Source organism: Tympanuchus pallidicinctus, unplaced genomic scaffold, assembly GCF_026119805.1.
Source record: "Tympanuchus pallidicinctus isolate F22 unplaced genomic scaffold, pur_lepc_1.0 scaffold1, whole genome shotgun sequence".
NCBI classification, from domain to species: Eukaryota; Metazoa; Chordata; class Aves; order Galliformes; family Phasianidae; genus Tympanuchus; species Tympanuchus pallidicinctus.
In genome coordinates, this window is record NW_026294618.1 from 87,113,860 (window position 1) to 87,134,205 (window position 20,346).

General features: G+C 38.6%; 1 protein-coding gene across 2 annotated transcripts in view; it reads left to right on the forward strand.

Annotated features, from left to right (window-relative positions):
• The window catches only part of HHAT (hedgehog acyltransferase), a 145,365-nt gene that overhangs the window by 30,317 nt on the left and 94,702 nt on the right, over positions 1-20,346 (forward strand). For both annotated transcript variants that reach the window (XM_052681515.1, XM_052681523.1), the window contains one exon: positions 11,371-11,406. In XM_052681515.1, coding sequence (XP_052537475.1) covers positions 11,371-11,406 — 36 coding nt within the window. The remainder of the gene's footprint in view (positions 1-11,370; positions 11,407-20,346) is intronic.

Below are 20,346 nucleotides of genomic sequence, written 5' to 3' on the forward strand. Positions count from 1 at the left end.
TTCCCTCTTCCAGTTTAAAACCATTTCCCTTGGTCCTGTTGCTACCTGCTCTTATAAAAAGTTCCTCACCAGCTTTCCCGCAGGCCCCTTTCAAGTACTGGAAGGCTCTATAAGTTTTTCTCGGAGTCTTCTCTATGCCTAAGAGTCCCACCTCTCAGCCTGTCTTCATAGGGGAGGTGCTTCAGCACTCTGATCATCTTCATGAGCCTTCCTCTGGACCTGTTCCAACAACACCATGTTCTTCTTGTGTTGGGGGCCCCAGAACCGAATGCAGTACTTCAAGTGGGATCTCAGGAGAGCAGGGTAGAGGGGCAGAATCAACTCTTTTGACCTGCTGGTCACACTTCTCTTGATGCAACCCGGGATACAATTAGCCTTCTGGGCTGCAGGTGCACACTGTCAGCTCATGTTGAGTCTTCTGTCAACTGGCACTGCCAAATCCTTCTTCTCGGGACTGCTCTCAAGCCATTCTCCACCCAATCTATATCTGTGCTTGGAATTGCCCCGACTCAGGTGCAGGACCTTGTACTTGGCTTTGTTGAACATCATGAGGTTGGCATGGGCCCACCTCTCAAGCCTCTCCAGGTGCCTCTGGATAGCATCCCTTCCCTCTAGTTTGTCAACTGCACCACTCAGCTTGGTGTCATCTGCTAACTCACTGAGGGTGTGCTTGATTCCACTCTCCATGTCACCTACAGAAATGTTAACACTGGTCCCAGCACCAGTCCCCAAGGAAGGCCACATGTCACCTGTCTCCACTTGGACACTGAGCTGTTGACTGCAACTCTCTGAATGCAATCATCCAGCCAATTCCTTATCCTTATTGGAGCGGTCCAATTATCAAATCCGTTTTTCTCCAGCATGGCAACGTGGATGTCATGTAGGACAGTATCAGATGCTTTGCACAAGTCCAGGTAGATCATTATTACACAAGGATTATTTTAAAACAACATTTAATTTAAGCAGAATCTCATCTGCAATGTTGAAATGACCTTGTGTTTGTAAGTAAGGAGAAATTGTGTTGAAATTTATGGATAAAATAAATGGATATCACCAAAGTGTGCAGATGCATGAATACCTCAATGAACGTAAGCTGTTAAGCTTTCTTTTGCCTCTTCTAACAGTGGAAGTCAGATTTCTTTTGTGGTCTGTGCGTCTTTTTTGGTCAAGTGTACTGAGTTAGAGAAAAAGAGAATTTTTGTAGCATTATACTTTCATAGCCTTATCTAATAAGAAGGCAAGCAGAGGAGTGGTCGTTGACTTTTTTTTTCCCTTACAGATGTGGGATAAAAATTTTGGATATAATTTTGACCTTGTGGAAGTCACTGTCAAACCCTTGATTGGATTTAGTGATTCTAGAATTAGACTTTAAGAACTCTACTGGCACTGGACTTAAATGGACTTGCTGAGTGAAGCAGATCTGTAAGTGCTGGTAGCATCAGTAGGACATAAGAATTTACAAAATATGAAGTAAATGCTTGAGAGGGCCTTTCATAAGAATAATGTTTCACCTCTACTTTTTTCCTTTTTTTAAACTGAGGCCTAAGGAAATGTTTCACAACTGCAAGTAGCTCAGTAGGGACAGCAATGTTACTGTCTGTTCAATTAACAGGATTGGTTTGGAACGTGTACTTAACTACACAGTTGATAAACATCTCTAATGCCAAATGTGTCTGAAATAGTCAGTTACTATTTAACTGTGCTGTAATTAGTGAAAACTGAACGTTTGTTTATTATTGTGTTGTCTCAGCTGTTTCAGGAAGGGTAAATGGTCACATTTCATCACATTTAACCACAGTTATGTGAATTAGAAAACAAGAATGATAAAAACAACTGTTAGGTTTGGAAGACTTACTTTTGGTTCAGTTATTATAGAAAGTAGTAAGTTAGTAAAATGTAATTCATCACATTTTTGTTGTGAAAGCATTTTAGTTAAGAGGATTTCAGGTACAGGTGATGTTGTATGACATCTCATGTAATATGCTACTTATGACATATTTATATTATGCATTTGTTTATTATGTTTTGTTAATTATACTATACCCTAACAGATACTTCTATTTATTTAGAAGATGAAATTCTAGCAGCACTGAAAAATGTTATTGTAACAAACTGCACCAAGCTTTGGTTTCTGTAGTTGTGTTTGGAAGTCTCACTAGTGTAAGGCGATTCTTTGTGTGAATGTCACTTAATATTCTTTGTACTTGTACTAATTTTTTCTAATCCTGATGTTCACTGTTGGATCATATCATGCATGTGATATAAACATAACATTCAAACATTAAGCCTGTGTGCCAATATCAGAATACTTAAGCTGCTTGTGCGGCTGCTGGGTGTTCAACTACAGAATTGTTGCATGCTTTTTGGTATTGAAATAACATGTTTCTAAGTTGAAAAATAACATCTTTTTTTGATTTACTGACCTGTTGTATTTTTTCATTAACGTTTATGTTGTTCAAAACCAGACTGATCTGTGATGTGTTCCTTTTAGCTAATATGTCACCTGAACACATGAAAGATGTGTCAGTTCCAGACTGGTTAGTCATTGCCTCACTAATAGAGACAGCAGTTAACTGCTTTTGACATCAGCTAAATTAGTGCAAACTAGAGTTCCTCTTGCCTACCATGAGACTCAATTTATTGGTTATGATAAGTTTTAAAAGCCTCCTTAAATCTCTTCAGTAAAGGAAAAAAAAAATCTATTATTTGTCTCTTAGGAGTGCAAAAAGAGGTCATAACAAAATGCCTTAATCGGTCTTGTGTCTAAATTGCATAATTACTGGAATTTTATCTGTGTAGTAACTGCTTTGATACTGAAATTTGAAATTGCTTGGCTTTTTTTTTTTTAATGAACGTGCCAAGCCCACCTACTGCTTATCACTCATGAAGCCCATCCTTTCTAATATTAGGCATGAAATCAGCATAGATAGACTATTACTGCTGCACACATTTGGCAAACAGCACTTTGCTCACAACTGCTATAGAAAAATGAATAATGGCTATTAATAAACTTTGTTCCATTTGCAGCAAGGCTAGGGAAATCTCCTAGTAATTGGATGGTTGCTCTTCTTGGCAAGCCTTACTCAAGGAAAACTGAAGGAAATCTCACCCTGTGGGAGTTTGCCAATAATGGGCAGGCATTAGGCTTCAACCATTCTCCAGGAGATACTGCAGATTTCTGAAGAGTCAGAGAAGGCAGGAAATTAAAGTAGTATTTCTTCTGAAGAGTCCTAAGAGAGATTAACAGAATACGAATGAGATTTGCTCTTCTTAAGAAGGTGTCTGATGAGGTGTATCACTAAAATCCAGTGAGAGGCATACCTGAGAAAAAAGAAGTAATTTCTTTCTTGAAGCCTCCTATGTAGCCAGACCTGCATATGACTTCATATTTACTCCAGCAATGACTGATGCCTGCTTGAAGTTGTGCTTGGGTCTCTGGCCAGGAGATTGCTTAAAAAAAATAAATCACTACCTGGAATCATTAATGCCTTACTCAGATTTTCAGCTAGAATACAAGTTGAGTGTTTTAATTGAAATGAAACAACAAAACAGATTAAATTAGGAATCTAATTTGTATGCTGGAGGCCACTAGTAGTTTATGAAATCTTTTTATGCAGTTCATGAAAAAGCTTTCTCACTGGGGCCATCCTTTAATTAAATTTAAATTATTTCTGCTGTACAGATCTTCAACCTAAGCTAACTGCTGTTAACTTGAATGCCACAGATCTAACTCCAGGACTCTCACTGATATTCTCAAAGGTGAACGTGTCCATAACAAATGCATGCTTAAGTTGAACTGTAGCCTATAGTATGCTCAAAGTCGGTCCACGTATTTCTGCTCCTATTGAAATTGATGAGGGTTTTGCTGCTGCAGGGTTGGGATTTCACTGGAGACTCCATCCTCATAGGTATGGAAAGCCCTATTCTCTCCCTGTGACTCCATGCAGAAAAAAAACTTTACTGCACGTAGAAGATTTGAAGTTTTCTCTATTGAGCTTTGAAACCACCGCTTATTTACAGTGCTTTTTTATGAGGTGGGACATCTGCTTCATGTGCATCTTATTGGTGCCAGCGAGCCACACAGCGCTGAGCTGAAACTAAGGATGGAGATATCCAGGACGTGCTGAACATAGTGTTAGTGCAGGTTGTTCTAACAATGTAGGAAACCAAAGGGCAACTTAGTATCACTTCAGGAAGAAATAGATCAGATGGAAGTGGTTTTTCTAAAATGAAGTGTTAAGATGTCTGTATGTCCTTAAGCAAGTGTTGGAGAATATGATAAAGATATCTTTATGCATATACAAGTCCAACTTATTATTACTATAGCAAAAAACTGCTGGTCAGACACATGATTTAAAAGCATTTGACAGTCTTCATATTTTTTCTTTCAAACAACATGGATTTTCTTATCATCTTAGTTGAATTTTTTTTTTTTTTTTTTTTTTTTTTTTAAACACTGAAAAGAAAGCTGCTACTACCAGTTTGCTGCATTGCAGATAGTTAAAGCTTAAAATCACAGCTCATAAACAAAGGACAGCCTGTTGAAGACTGAGATTCAGGCTTAAACTTGTGCTTAAGATCTTAGTTTTCAGAAGTACATTCAGATCACTTGAAAAACAACTTTTTAGTTGGGTTGAACAGATTTTATTTTGTTGTATGTTTTATGGTACGACTGAGATGTTTTTGGTTTTGAAAAGGAAAAGATTTTGCTACAGTTTATTTTGAATGAATGCATGAAGAGCATTGCAGAGCCTGGAGTGTATGCAGTTTTGTTCCTAACTTCAGCACCATATCAGGGAGTAAATGGTGTTATCAATGGATGGAGTTCCCCATGTGTCTTGCTCTAGTTAAGAGTCTGAAGATCATCGTAGTTGTGTGTAGCATGAGTCCCCAGAAAATGTTGCAATATGGCTTTCAAGGCTCTGGATTCAAAAGTATATTCTATAATTTGGATCAATACTTGCTAATGGTTGTTGTATTGGATCTCATTTATCAGTATTACCTGCTTCATCACATGTTTTCCTATATTCGTTTTAAAAACTATCAACAATAGACAGCTTTGTCTTTTCACTTGAATATTTTCAATTTGCTTGCTGTGTTTTTACTCAGTAATCATCATTTTTCTGTTTGAAGTTGAGCATCTGCTTTCTGGATAGTACTTCCTAGCACAGTGCCAATTACTTTGTGTACAATGAAGCGTGCTATTTGCCATCAAAGAGCAGTTCTGCAATGAAGGTGTAAGTTTTGAGTAACCTAGAGGAAAATAGCACGTCTGAATCCATGCAAGCTGTAGAAAGATACGAGTGTCTTCTACAAAATATGGATGGCTTTCCCGGGTCTTTATTTAATAATAAAGATGATGATGATGAATCAATTGGTAGCAGTCACTACTTGGAGAAAAAAGAAAACAAACTTATAAACAAACTCGTAGACAAACTTCTCTAGGATTTGCTGTAGGAAAAGTTTGTAGTTCTTTAATTGAGACACTAAATTATAGACCTTAGCGAAGTATTTAAGCAAGTTTTGTATCTGTTTTCCCTGTAATCATTTTATTCTCTTGACAAGGCTCAAAAATATTTTTCAGACTTATATTGCACAATTGTAATTGTGATTTGGAAGCCTTCATCATTTGCAGGTTGCTGAGTAGGGAAGTTGTCAGAGGCGGCGTTGGAGGAAAGGTTAGCTGAGGCAGAAGAAGCAGGAAAAGAAGTTTAGAGCTCCAAAGTGGATGAACATCCATCAGTTTACACACTACTCCAAGACACTTGAGAAACAAGTGAAGCAGCCTATTAAAAACCTTGTATCAGTGAAAGCAGCTATCGTTCAATAATATTCTAGTCTCCAGTGCAAAATGTTCTTTTGTATAGAGGCGTAGTCAGCAACTCAGTGATGAAATGTGAGGTTTATTTGCAAAGACTGCTAATGGAAGTGCTGGTTTTGTAAATGCTTTTCTGGACTTAGGCGGAACAGTTTCCTCTGAGGGTATGTGAATGAGTCGGACTTTGTAAGGTCAACTTTAACCATGTTTATAACAGGAGGAGCTGAGAACCTTTGTTGAAATGTTTCAGAAACTTGAAGGCTTCTTCTGAGAGATGGAGAATACCCTCAGGGTAGAGCGTACTGAAACTGTAATACATAGCAAGCCCCTTGTTGGAGTCATCATCACAACATATAGCTACAAGTCTTGCTGATTAGAAGAGATCCCAGTGCAATTGCTATATTGTGCTTGTTCCAGTGAAACATGGGGTAGCATTTCTCCTTGTTTTCCTTTCCTACCTACAGAAATTACAGCATTAGGTCCTATTCCAGAGGTAACACGACTATTTTTAAGCTCTTCAGGATATTTTGGTCTACATTCCATTCTCTTGCTTTGAGGGATTGTAGGCTTTTCTGATTTTTGAATGCTTCACAAGTGGCAAACTGTCCCTATAGATCTACTTTGCCCAAGGTAGAGCCCAAAGGTAAAATGGTGTCACTCTCCCTTTGCATGCATTCAGTGCAGTTTGTTAAATTGTGCATTAGTTGCTGAAAAAATGTTGTGCTGGCTCTTAACAGAACTGGCATAGGCAAACAAATGACTTCATTTCTTAAATAAAAATATTGATGTTTCTGACAGCATAGATTATTCTAGTCCAGGAGCTCCACAGTTATAAAGATATTGCTCCTGAGAGGATGATGAACTTTCAATTGTTCAAAAATGTGTGGAATATTCCTCATTTTAGCCATAACAGCTCTTTTTGTGTTTTCCATGTCAAAAGTGTACTTTGTTTTCTGTAGCAAAGATTTGCAGGTTGGTTTTTTTTTCTTTTTTTTCCCAGTAAGTGTTGGATATATTGTATCCTTGATACCTTGCCTTGTCTAGATGCAGAAGAAACTGTGTTTTCTCTGTTAGTTTTCTTCTCATATTATGTGACAACCATTAACAAATAGGTTTGAATGGCTTTCTCTTTTGGCCCTTAACCCTGTGTGCCTTGATGGGTGCGCGTCAGGAATCTGATAGGGTGTTCTGCTTCTGAAAGTAATTATTTCCTATTCTTTAGCAACATGGATTTGATTCCCTGTCCCCTGCTGTGAATCATTGGGAATGGGATCTCAGACTTGAACCTCATGAGATGGGATCTTTTAGCAAGTCAAAGGAAGTCATAATCAGTGATGCCTAGCACAGTTAATGAGCTGGTGGTGAATAGTGTAAATGTGGGGTCAGATTCTTAAGTAACTTAAGGTGGTGTAACTTCAGTAGATTTAAAAGTTATGGGAAGGGATCACATAAAGAGATGAAAAGAGAGGCTTTGTACCTGTTTTTCTAGGAGTCATCAGGATTGCATTTTTTTAAATGAATGTGCTTTTGCTATTGACTGTGGTTCATATCAGCATGTTTCTACCTCTTCTTTTTTTCTTTAAGTTTTGTGCTGAATGCAAATTTGGAGGCAACCTGTTGTGTTGTGCTTTTAGCTTTTCAAGCGGGCATCACACGTCTGTGAAATCATTTTTGACCATACCTTGAGGACAGAAGTGTTTGCTTGCAGATAAATTTCAAAGATTTTGTTTTGGAAAAGGGCCTTGTAGGAATAGCATACATATACTGTTAGTCACTGATTTCTAGTTAAGATGCGGGGAAAAGATGCATTTGATTATGGAGGATTATATGTATAATCTTCTGCTGAAATGTATCAGAAGCTAAAACTCCCATGCTTAACAAAAGCATTAAAGTTGCTCACAGAACTGTGATTCAAAACGCGAGCTTTCAGATAAAGACGTTTTTTTTTATAAAGAAAATATCAAATTGCCTGCAGTGACTAGCATGATTATCATAGAATCATAGGATGGTTTAGGTTGTAAGGCAGCTCAGAGATTATCCAGTTCTAACTCCCAGCCATAGGCAGGGTTGCCACTCACCAGCTCAGGCTGCTCAGGGCCCCATCCAGCCTGGTATTGAATGCCTCCAAGTATGGGGTTCCACAGCTTCCCTGGGCAGCCTGTGCCAGCGTCTCACTACCCTCCGAGTAAAAAATTTCCTCTTACCATTCAATATAAATCTTGCCTCTTTTAGTTAAAAACCATCCCCCCTTGTCCTATCACTATCTGCCCATGTAAAAAGTCGGTCTCCGTTAGGTTTGTAAGCTCTTCTTAAGAACTGGAAAGCAACGAGGTCCCCCTGGAGCCTTCGTTCTCCATGCTAAACAAGCCCAGCTCCCTCAGCCTTTCTACACAGGAAAGATGCTCCAACCCTCTGATCATCCTTGTGGTGTTCTGCAGACCTGCAACAGTTCCATGTCTGCCTTGGGCCTGACTGCAGTACTCTGGGTAGGACCTCATGAGGGCATAGCAGAGTGGAACAATCACCTCACTTGCCCTGCTGGCCAGGAAGCGGCCCAGCATGTAGCCCAGAATGCAGCTCAGGATACTGCTGTCCTTCTAGGCTGCACACATACATTGCTGGCATACATCGTGTTAAACTTTTCATCCACAAGAATCCTGAAGTCCTTCTCTGCAGAGCTCCTCTCAATGAGTTTTCCCAGTCTGTACATATCTGGGATTACCCCATTCAAAATGCAATGCTTTGCACTTGGCCTTGTTGAATTTCATTAAGTTCACATAGGCCTTCTTTTCAAGCTTTTCCAAGTCCCTTGAATGGCATCCCTTCCTTCTGTAAATTATGAATTGGAAATGAAATAATACCTCCTTATACTAGCTTATAGTAGCTAAATAATGCCTCTTTAAACTAGCTAAGATACGAAAGATACCCCATTCAAAGGCTACTGCTGCTATTTAAACTATGTTTAAACACATCTCAAAAAATTAAAGTGTATTATATTACTGATGTTTGAGCAGTATAGAGAGTTCAGCTGGCAAGTCATTTCTTACTCATTGCTGTGGATATCCTTTCCCTTGTTATTTTAAAGTGTATTCTTCTTTTGTAAAATTGTGCTATTTATAGGATTCAAAAAGGGTCTGTGAAGAAACTTAATGTAGTTGTGGCACCATGAAGTACAAGGGCTACCAGATAAATCCTATTTTTTGCAGTCAAACTCAACACTGAATGAAGTTGATTGTAAATTATATAATATCAAATAAATGTGTTCATGTTATAGAATAATTGTCCATGTGTAAATGCGAGGTTTAATTTTGGAGGGCATCCTGGCACCCATCCATAAGTGGATTTCTGTGATGTTGAAGGAATCTTCATGAAACTATTAATACAGTTGCACTATGATTCTTTTCTTTTTTTTAATGATTAAATTTGCTTGTTTTCCAATTACCAGGTTGCAGTCCAGAACTTGTTATGCAAATCTTATTTCATTTTGATTTTTCTGTCTGAGAACAGGGAGGTAATTTCTTCTACCAGATCTGTTGCTATTGCTATCTCACCCTATTTTCAGTTCACTTGCTTGTAGAGTCAAAAGCACTGTGTATTTAAATATGAATAAGCAGAACAGTTGAAAGTGTCTGTGTGGTAGTGTCTTGTCAAAGCAAGCCTCCTGGAATCTTAGTTTTTTTGTGTGTTTTTGTCTTGGGATGTCTCTATAGATACTTAAAAATGTATGTATACAAATCCATAGTCTTGTGGATTACTGGTAGTGCTCTGAATGCTCCTTTGTATAGTTTGAGACCATTCAGTATTGTTGGCTTTGCTTTTGGAACTGACCAATTATACTGTCCTGTGATGTCTTAGAGATATGGATGCACACTCTGATGCTAATATGCATCTTTTTGTTTGTCGCCATGTAGTTATATCTTTAAAATACTACTTGAACAGTGGAGTATTGAGAATCTTATGTAGTCAGGTGAAATGTGTTGGCAGAGCATCAAGCTGAGGAATAATGGGACTGTCTGTGCTGATTTGTGCTGAGAGGAGGCTCTGATCTTCTGCCTTTTTCATTTATTCCAGTAAATTGATTCTGTGCATGTTTATTTTTAATGTGGATTTTATGGAAATAATTTTGATAGCCAATATGAAATAATGTTATAGATCTTTTAATAGGAGTGTTATTTTGTTAAAAAATGACACAAGTCTACAGCAAAATGCTGCTTTCTCCCTTCCTATCAGAATCCACTCTGCCTTAATTTTGTCCACCCCACTAGGCATCAGCTTTGAACATCTGAGGTTAGCAGGACCATTCAGTTACTGTGCCTATTCTAAGCCAAGTCCTTCAATGTTCACTTCAGTGTCAGAGGTTGATATACTCATGTTCCACATCACATTTCTCTTGTAGATGCACTACTATCTATCCTGCTGATTTGTTAGAATTGCCCTCCATGTTAACTCCTAGAATTTCTGCAGGTCATCATCTCTCCTCTGTTATCAAGGTGCCATTAATTAACAGTATCTGATTTTTTTTGATATTTCAAGTAGAAATCAACGCACTGCAATAGTACTAAAGTAGAATCATATTGAATTCAGATAACTGATTAGTCTTTTTGGAACAAGCTGCTCGAGTGCATAATATTTGTTTTCAGATTGTGTACACAATGCAAGACTGTTTTAGAGCAAGTTCAATACTGGAAATAAGATGTTTGTGTTTTTCAGTTGTACTGTTATGCACACTATTAATCTGGGTTTGTATTGGTAGTCCCATAAAAAGGCACATACTTCAGACATTAGGTACACTTCTGAAATCAACAGATGTTTAGTTTTCCTGTAGTGTCAAGGATTTGCTTGTACGTGGTTGAGAAGCTTGTTTCTCCAGAGCTCGCAGATCAATGGAGGAAACTCAGAAAAGGAGAAAAAACAGTGGCATTAACAGCAGATGTTGCAAGTCCCCAGATTTCCAGGCACAGTTCTTGTCCTTCAGGGTGACTTAATTTGTACTTTGTCAGAAGTCATCAAAGTTATTTTCCTCCCCAGATTTGTGAGGAACATTCTTCCAAGGCTCATATCTCTGTGTAGTCTCTGTATCTGAAGGAGAGATAAGGGGACTGATTATTCTGTAGCAAAGCAATTCCATGCCTTTTTTTTTGCAGTACAAAGAACATCAAAGGAAAGAAGTATATATAGGTAGATCCTCTATCTGTATGGCAGGAATCAAGTAGACTTGCTGGTCATCAGGATGCTATAAAAGATTATCTCCAGTAATTAAAACTTATGCTCTCTGTGTGTTATGTTACTCTGAATGTTACTGCTTAACTGAAGAAATACTCAAGGGAAGTAAGCTTTTTGTGAGTCTAAATCTTTTCGTATGGTCATCATCTTAAATGTCACGTCATTGAATAAAGGAAATTGCATGCTAAACTTCTTTTGTTTAGGTTTTATGAATGACAGTTTTACATTTATCTTGGATAATAATTATTTTGAAATACTCTGTTTATATAATACCTGTCTAAGAAGTATTTTTTCATAATTAAAATATGATGAATCTTTTTATCTTACAGAAGTTTTGATGTTGGGCTCCATCGCTTTCTGGTCAGGTAAGCTAGTATTTATTTTGAATTGCAATTGCATATCAAAAAGTGTTTCTGTTATTGGTGGAGATGGCCATGTAACTTGGTTGCTATTTGATGTTTTCTGTGGCAAGATTGTTGCTTATATTTGAATTGAATATGTAGCACAATGTAAAACTCCTAAGGAGCCTCTTTAGGAGTCATTTAGGAAAACCTTGAATCAAGAAACATCAGGAGTTCCACTTATTCTGAGGAAATACTATTTTTCCTTACCTTGTTTTTTTGTTTTTTTTTTCCTCTGGAGAAAAATGAACATTTTCTAAAGGCTTTTTTTTCCTCTCTCTGCATACTGAAGTACCTCCTTATTTGTAATAAGGCCTTGAATTTTATAGACAATTGTGACTCCATGGGGGAGAGATTTGTTTTCCTTAATAGAAAGCTTGATTGATTGGATGCAGATGATGGACTATGTTCTGAAGATGAATAAGGAATGCAAAGTGATTGTTGTGGATTTTGTTCGCTGACATTTGGATGAATGCCATGATTAAAGCAGGGCGCTTCAAGAAGAAAAGGGAGGTTAATGCATCTGAATGCGTTGTGAGGAACTTTTTTGCTCTTTGGACTTCTTTTATGTGAGCAAAGTCTCAGGAGTTCTCTGAGAATGTATTTGCATTCATTTTCAAAAACCTATCGCTATCTAGTTGAGTTTTTAAAGAAATGCAATCTGTACTTCAAAAGATGGCAGAATTTGCAGTCCTCAGGTCCTTAGAGAATTCTTTGTAAGTTATTCCATCCCACTAAAATGTTGCTTCTTGCACAGTTTCTGTCTGCAAAGGCTTTTACTTTGGGAGGACTAACCCAGTGTGTGAACTAGAGCATGCTGTTGACCTTGCCCTGGTTCTGAATTCGTTCTGGTAGGCTACTGTGGATAAAGGCTCTGTTAAGTACTCACAGGTCTGAATCCTTGCAGGCAGCACTGATTCACTGACTCCCAGAGCTCTGACCATGGGTGACTACTCCTGGTTACTTTTCACTCCTCTGGTCATGCACTCGAAGCATGTTTGTTTTTTTTTAATGTTTTCAGTACCCAGCTAAATGCTCTGGACTTGAGCTTTTACAAGAAGTGTTCAGTTCCAGTAGTATGTTGAGTGCCTATAAGCATTTCACTGCCGTAGGTTCAGCATTGCTCATAAGTGCTCTTTTCACGTAGTCCTCTATGGAATCTAAGATACCCTTTTCAAATATAGCTTCTCCTCTAGTTTGTCAGCAACATGGCAACATCCAGGAAATGATAGTAGTTCTGTATCCATGCAAAGTCTGGATGCCATTCAGATAGCAATACAAAAGGCATACCTCACTGGGAAGAATACTGGGTAGCCTCGTATTCAACTTCATGCTTTTGTGATTTAAACGAGTTACAAATAAACCCCCACAAAGTGCATGAGTTCACCTAGTAATCCTTTGTCACAGGAAGAATGAGGTTGAATTATGGTTATACAGGCAAACCAGTGTCCTTACATTGCATAACCCTTGAGTCATAGATTTTTATAACTTTATTTTGTATATTTCTTTGTGTGAATCATGAAAGCATTTAAAACAGCTCTCTTCAATGAAGGCATAGTGTCAGTATCACTGAAGATGTCTGCATTTCAATATGTTGATATAGTTTTTAGTCTACTCAATATACTTAAATTCTGGTACCCATTCTATAAAATTAGTCACATCCATTTTTGATCTGTAGATATATTTAAATCATAAGAAATATTTAGAAATACGCTACTGTTGTACAGGAAATACAGTGCACAGCAAGATCTCTAGGGAATGCAGGTAACTTCTTAACCAAGAGCAGAATCACAGTAAACGTTGAGGTACTAAGTCTGAACCACTAGTAATGCTTCTACCACTGAATAGAAGGCATTTTTCTAATATACTGCATTGTTTTGCATCGTGTGGAGATACAGTACTGGAGTTGTATGCTCACATAATCCCTAAATAGCAAATATTCCTTGAATTTGATTGTGTAGAACACCTTATTTTTTGACTAATATGTCCTGTTTTCAAAGCCCACTGTGGGTCTTACAAGCTTGTTCTTTGAGATAGCTTTAATAATACTTCATTCTCTATTTGTCACTCCTGTTCTTAACTTGGGGATTCCTCAGACACATTTACTGTAACTGTGCTGTTAAGGAAGAAATACTGTTCCTTTACATTATAGCAGTATGAGTTTTGCTTATTTTACTTTACATAAAGGGAAAAAAAAAAAAGCCATTCCTCAGCAGTTGATTTTTGGACTGGGAAGGAGTGGACTTGGTATTACTTTCATGTTTGCCAATGGGGTTGCTATATGAGTTTTGGCAAGTTACTGCCTTCATTTATTTTATCTATTTTAATGGTCTCTTCTCTCAAGATATTGTAGACTTTCTCTTCTGTATTTCATACCATATCTGTTGTGCAAAGTCCTCATTGCAATTTGTGCTTCTCTGCGAAAAATAAAAATAACAAAAAGCAGAGTTGCAGAATTGTTAGAAATCTATGAATTATACACTGTCTGAAACAGGAATCCTGAAAATTCCTGGAGGAAAGACCAATAATTTATTGATGAAAAATTTCATGATGAAAACCGTGTTTTCATACTACTCAAAAAAAATGTACTGCTGTGTTTGAAAGATCATTTTCCCACTGTTTTCATGATATAAAAGAAAGTAACTGTTACTTCATTTAGCTTCAGCAGAATTGTTAATCATGTTACTCAAATCATACAAGTACAAATATTGTTTTTTTCTTCCCTATACAGACAATAGTAATAGTAAAAACCACAGAAATGAACAAGCAAAACCCCTGTGTTTCCTAAATCTAGGCATTCTCAATGTGGAGAAATGGGTTTGTTATCAGAATTTGAAGTGCATAAAAGTAGCTTTTGGGGTAGCAGTTAAGAGGGGGAAGAGGAAGAGTCTGCATGGTGCTGTTTGCTCACTGAAGCTATTCCATCCAAACACTTCATCCAGTGCTGAGACCAGGGCATCAGATGAAATAAAATTTTGAACCTATGAGGATATTTACTGTCTTAATGCCAAACAGTGCTTCCTTTAGGGCAAGGCTGATTAAGGGGAGTGGAGAAGAATGACAGTTCCTGCAGGCATGATTCTTTTGAAAAATATCCCCACTTTCAGCACTGCTGTGCCTTTGAAACTGTATGAATCATTCATTGCCATGCAGATGTGGCTTTGAAAAGAGCTGTGGGACCGTGCACCTATAACGTTATCCAGAGGTAGCCATCTGTTAGCAACACATACAGCTCACCCTGTGCTTTAACTTTAGCTTATTGAGAGTTGAAAGTTACTTAGGTTTTGTTTATTTCCATGTACAAAGATTCTTCAAATAGAAATCTTCAAGACCATCCCCTTTTCTAATTTTCTTAGGTGGAGTAAGATGTAGTTTAGATTCTGGGATCAAATTCTAATACTTGTTGCTACCTCTACTGATTTTAATTTGAGCTGAGATACCTCATGTAAGGGCAGAGGGGTCCCACAGAGAAACAGTCATAGTGGATCTACATATGACACTCTTGAAGAAAAAGATACCAAGGAAAAGACTTCATCAGCCAACTCATCTATGCTTCTCATTCTCTGTAGAGTCCCATAGGACTCCTCATATCTTCATGCTACTCAAGAGAGTAACATAATAACTTAATTGTTCAATCCATTTAAACAAGAAGTCTTTTTTTTCCTTGTTACTCTACTCTGTTCAGAAAGGTACCACTGAGATCACATCCTGTGAAGTCAAAATTCTTCTTAAGCGCAGACACTTTTAAAAGACGACACAGTTCTTTATTGAGATGTGAAGAAGTCATTATTGGAGTGTAACCTCTATGGGAACTGTAGTCAATTGCTGAAGCCCTCAGCAATATTCGAGCTGTCCCAAGCTTAAGAGAGCTATGTCCTACTGTTCAGTGTGAGGAATAAAAGAAAGTAGTTCTTCCTATCACTGTTTGTTTAAAAAACAAAAACAAACCAAAAAAAAACATTAAACATCTGAACTTTCCCTTTCTTACACCCCTAGCTACTGGGAAGTCAATGTCTTCTGCAAACAGCCTTGTTTGCTTTGTATTGCATCCTTTCCCTAATTCTATTACTGGTGATTCCAGGCTCTGGCAACTAGACACAAATTTAGATGCGGATTTTCTGCTGGAGTGCAGCCTAAAAGATGTTCGTTTTCTGAGAGCCAAATAATGCTGATGTTATACAGTCTCTTTGCTGCTTTGAATGTGGCTGCCTATAAAATGCTATTGATGTTCTAATATACAGCACAGTACTAAAGAGATCCTAGTTATCTTGAAGCAGGATCGATAGAGGTATTTGGGTAACTGTCTCTGTCATTGAAGTCACTAGGCGTAAAGTCCCACAGGGATACATCCTTCCTCCACTTTTCTCTTTCAGTTGATCTGCTGTTCCAAAAAACCCAAATCTGTAGCTTCTCAGCTCATTCTGTTCTGATCACAGAGTCATCCTTGCTGCATGAATGACAGTGTGTGGCCAAACTGTCTTCTGCAGCAAACCAGGCTGTGGCCTTGAGAACAAAATCTTTAGTATGTAGCTCTGGGGGTTGATTGGCTCCACATACCCTTGCCAATACGTGATGTGGTAAGATTACACCAATTTTGTCTTCCTGTGTCCTATCTAGTCCTCTAACAGTGTCTTGGTAGCTTTAGCCATCAGTGTGTCCCTTCTCTCTTTGCAGGCTGTGCTTTTAGTCAGCGTATTACATTAGTCTTTTGCTACAAAAAGTGACCACAACAGTCTTCACCTTCCTTGCAGACACCTTAAGAAAAACAAAGGCAGTAACTCCCCTTAGGAGTACAACATGGTGCTCTAAGGGGTGGTTTCTTCATTGCGTGCATCTGTTTCCACTGAGGCTAATCCTAACCAATTTTGCCAGATTTTTTTGTGCCACTTCACCTTGGTGTCCTGGAAATCTGGAGCAGATGTGTTTGGCTTTATGTAGCCTATGTGTCAATGTGAGAATAGGCAATATGCAAGAAGGTGGAATCACCATGCCTGGGGGGGGAGTTTGGAGCTTCATGATCCTTGAGGTCTCTACCAACCCAGGCCATTCTGTGATCTTTCCTATCCTGTAATGTGGATACAGTGTATTGGAAGCAGCCCTTGTAGTGAGTTACTTGAAGTTATGTGATTAATTAGCATTCAGGAAGTCAGTGCTATAGTCTTGTTGGTAATAAAAGCCATCGTAGTGATGACTAAATGTGACTGAGTGGCTTTGTGTCTAGTTTATGAGTAGTTTTGAGGTGTAAAGAGGTAGTGGTTCTAGCTTAGGAATTCACACTTGTTTAAAGTACAGGGCCTTGGCGTTTCTGCAAAAACCGTTTTAAGGCTTAAAATGCAGAAAAGAACTGCAATGAATTTATGTACAGAGATCTCTACGTGGAGAAGCTGAAAGGTATAGTAGTGCTTTTATAAAGCACTGCGGTTATATCCAGCCACGTTGCAGAGTCCTGGGAGCTTTGCTGGACAGTTTTGCAGTTTAGAAGGCTGAATTGTGTTGCTGTTGAAATCGTCGTTAATGCTAAAGAGATACTAAACAAACAAATAAACAACTAAGAAGCGTTTGGAAGCTTCTAAAAACTGTCTGACGCAGAGATCCAGCCTTACTGCCCTTGAAGTTCTGATCTCAGCTCCTATGGGCTGCAGTGAGAGGTTCTTTGAACACTCTGCTGTGCGTGTGCTAGTCAGAGGTTGTAGAAAAAGCTGCTGTAGAAATGGCAGAAAATTAATTGAGGCATTTTGCCTGGATTTGGGGCAGTGTTCAACAAATGCAAGGCTGTCGGGAGAAAATCAGAGAACAATAAAGAATGATGTTAAATTGCTTCACAGCAACTGCAATTTCTCAAATGCCTTCTTAGAATTAAGGGGTTTTTTTATGTATAAATAGAGAAAACAATCTGTTGTTACATAATAAATTAGCATTGAGCATGTTGCAAAAATAAGGCTGGGTTTTGTATAAACAAAATGGAATCTTTATGTAAATGTTATGTAAATGTGACATTTAAGTTAAACTGTTGGAGTGGGGAAGTTGAGATTAACAAGGTGCAGATCTCATCGTGTTTATGTGTTGCAACTGTGAATTAAAACAGTTTGTTATTCGTGTTGCTCAGCCTTTCAGCTCCTGTCTATCAGCAAGAAATACGCAGTTTGCGGAAGGGAAAGCATGGTGAGATTGAGTTCAGGCCGCTTTTAAATAACTTCCCAATTAGTTTAGCGGAGCTGGATCAAAGGACGTCTGTCAGACGGCAGCGTGTGCCCGTGCTGAAGCCCTTGGGGTTAATATCTCAGAATCATTTGTCACCTAGCAGTGTGCCCGGCTGCACACATCGGGCGCTCGGTGCCCCGGAGCTCCGGCGGCCTGGCACCGCCAGAGGGCGGGCTCGGCCTGGCGCAGCGGCGTGCGGGGTGTCGGGTCGGTGCTCCGGTAGCCGTGTGGCTGTTGAGAGGCGGGCTGCTTTCAATCCTTGCTCTTGTAAGTTCTAGCGCATAGACCTGGTTCTAGGTTTTCTGAGAGTTCCAGGAGAGTTTATAGAGTAAAGGAAGTCTGTACGTCTAAAAAACTACAGTATGGCAAGATGCAAAGAATGGGCATGAGGAACAAAAATAAGAAAGGCAGGAGACTCGGTTACTCATATCTGCTTACTCACTGATTGGGTGGGTTTAGGGTATCAGCCCAGAGGTGAAAATACCTTGAGACACAGGGCTGGAGTCATTAGATCCTGATGTGTGTGTTACTGGCTGCAGTCATGTTGATCTCAGTAGTAAAGTAATAAGCGGGAGTTGACTGCATTTATTTACGGCACTGATGGCAACATTAGTATGTTTAGAGCTGTAAGTAAGATGCCCAGGGTGAAGGCGTAGTAAGCACAGTGCGTAGAAGCACTGCCTGTGTGGGTCAGGAGGTGTTCTTATGAATCACAAGCGGAATAAGATCATAGAATGACAGAATCATTTGGGTTAGAAGGGACCCTTAAAGGCCATCCAGGTCAGCTCCCCTGCAGTGAACAGGGACAGCTACAACTCTATCAGGTGCTCAGAGCCCCATCCAATCTGATTTTTGTCTCCAGGAATGAGGCATCCAGCTCCTTTCCGGTCAGCCAGTTCCTGTACCTCACCAACCTGATTGTAGAATCCTCCTTCATTATATCCAGTCCAATCTCCCCTCTTTTAGATTGAAGCCTTTTTCCTTGTCCTATCTATATAACAGACCCCGCTGAAGAGTCTGTCCCGTTCTTTCTTACAGCCCTTCTTTAGATACTCAAAGGCTGCTCCCAGAGCCTTCTCTTTTCTGGTCTGAACAGCCCCAGTTCTCTTAGTGTGTCCTCGTAGGGGATGTGTTGCATCCCTTGGATTGGTTTTGCTAACCCTGGAACTTTTTCTGGCTGACCTGTGGTGCTGTGGTGTATGGTGAAATCCTTGCTTCATTGTGGACAGTGGGGATTCAGGAAGATCAGAGTTTTACCCTGAAGGTCTCTGTGCTTTTTCTTTTCATAGTGAAGCAGGATAATGGTCATCCTTTGTAAAATGCTTTGAGATCTATGGATTAAAAATGCTATATAAGAGCTCAACGTTGTTATTTATTGTAAGCTCTTTACATAACGCCAAGAACAGATGATAAAACAGGACAGGAAGTAACTATTGGATTTGAAATCACAGTCTATCACAGATGTAAATGTAGGGTGAAAGAAAAAGGAAATGTCAACTTTTCTTAGCAATCTGTACACACTCTTAATTGCTTTTACTTGGTCAGATTATGAATGCAAATAGAGCATTGCAATAAAAAAGTGATTTTTTTTTTAGAAGCTAAGAAAAAAATGTTATTTAAGGTATGTAGCTCAGTAAGGATCACTTCTTCCTTAGCTTCCTGAAGAGATTACAGCCTGTAAATCAAAATCTCATGCAGACTTCCAACTGAAATAAATAGTAGTTGGGTAACCCTCATAATTTTGAAGAATGGGTCAGAACCTGCAGTGTTTTTTATTTTATGTAACAGTCTGAAATAGGAAAAAAAAAAAAACAAAACACATGCTGTAGGCTTCCTAGTATATCCCAAAATGTAATTGCATTATCTTCGTGCAGTACTGAAGAATGAGCTAAGGCCATAGAAACCAGTGGGTAATACTTTTTATCACGCACTTCTTTTTTGCTTTCTCCCAAAGATTTAGCGTTTTTTTTTTGCAACAGAGTGTAACTGGGTATGACTGACTGATGTAATAGCTGGCTGAAAAACACTGTTCTGTCTGGTCTGGTGTTTGGGTCTATGTGAATATCAAAATGGAGTTTGCTTGCCTACATTGAATGATGTTAAGCCAAACTTAAAAAGCATAGAATAAAGCAGAATACCTGTTTGATAGATGTAAAGAGAATAAGAACATATAAGTAATAAGTACTATTTTTAATGTGAATGCTGATATTATATAATAAATATTAACTCATCTAGCTATAAGGATAATGGTATTGCCCTGTGCTAGTTCTGGTAGATTTAGAGATTATTTTAAAATGCATCTAGCATTTTGGTACAATAAATTGCTTTTCAAATCTGGATTAGATTATAGCTCTGAAAATATTAGATATAGACATTTGAAACCTGCTAAGTAAGGCATGGTATTTTGCCAAAAGGGCCAACCATAACCTGGGGTGCATCACACGTGTGGCAGTGACCACAGCCCCAAGCCTGCCAGAGTTCAAGAAGTGTTCGGACAACTCTCAAACACAGGATTCCGCTCCCATGTAGAGCCAGAATTTGGGCTCCATGATCTTTATGGTCTCTTCCAACTCAGGGTGTTCTGTGATTCAGTGGAAGTACAGACTTTATTTTTTTTTTTTTTAACTAATGATGGGGAGATAAAATCAGAATATAACCTTATTAGTGATTCTGTTTGAGTTCTACCGCTACTCAAATATGTGT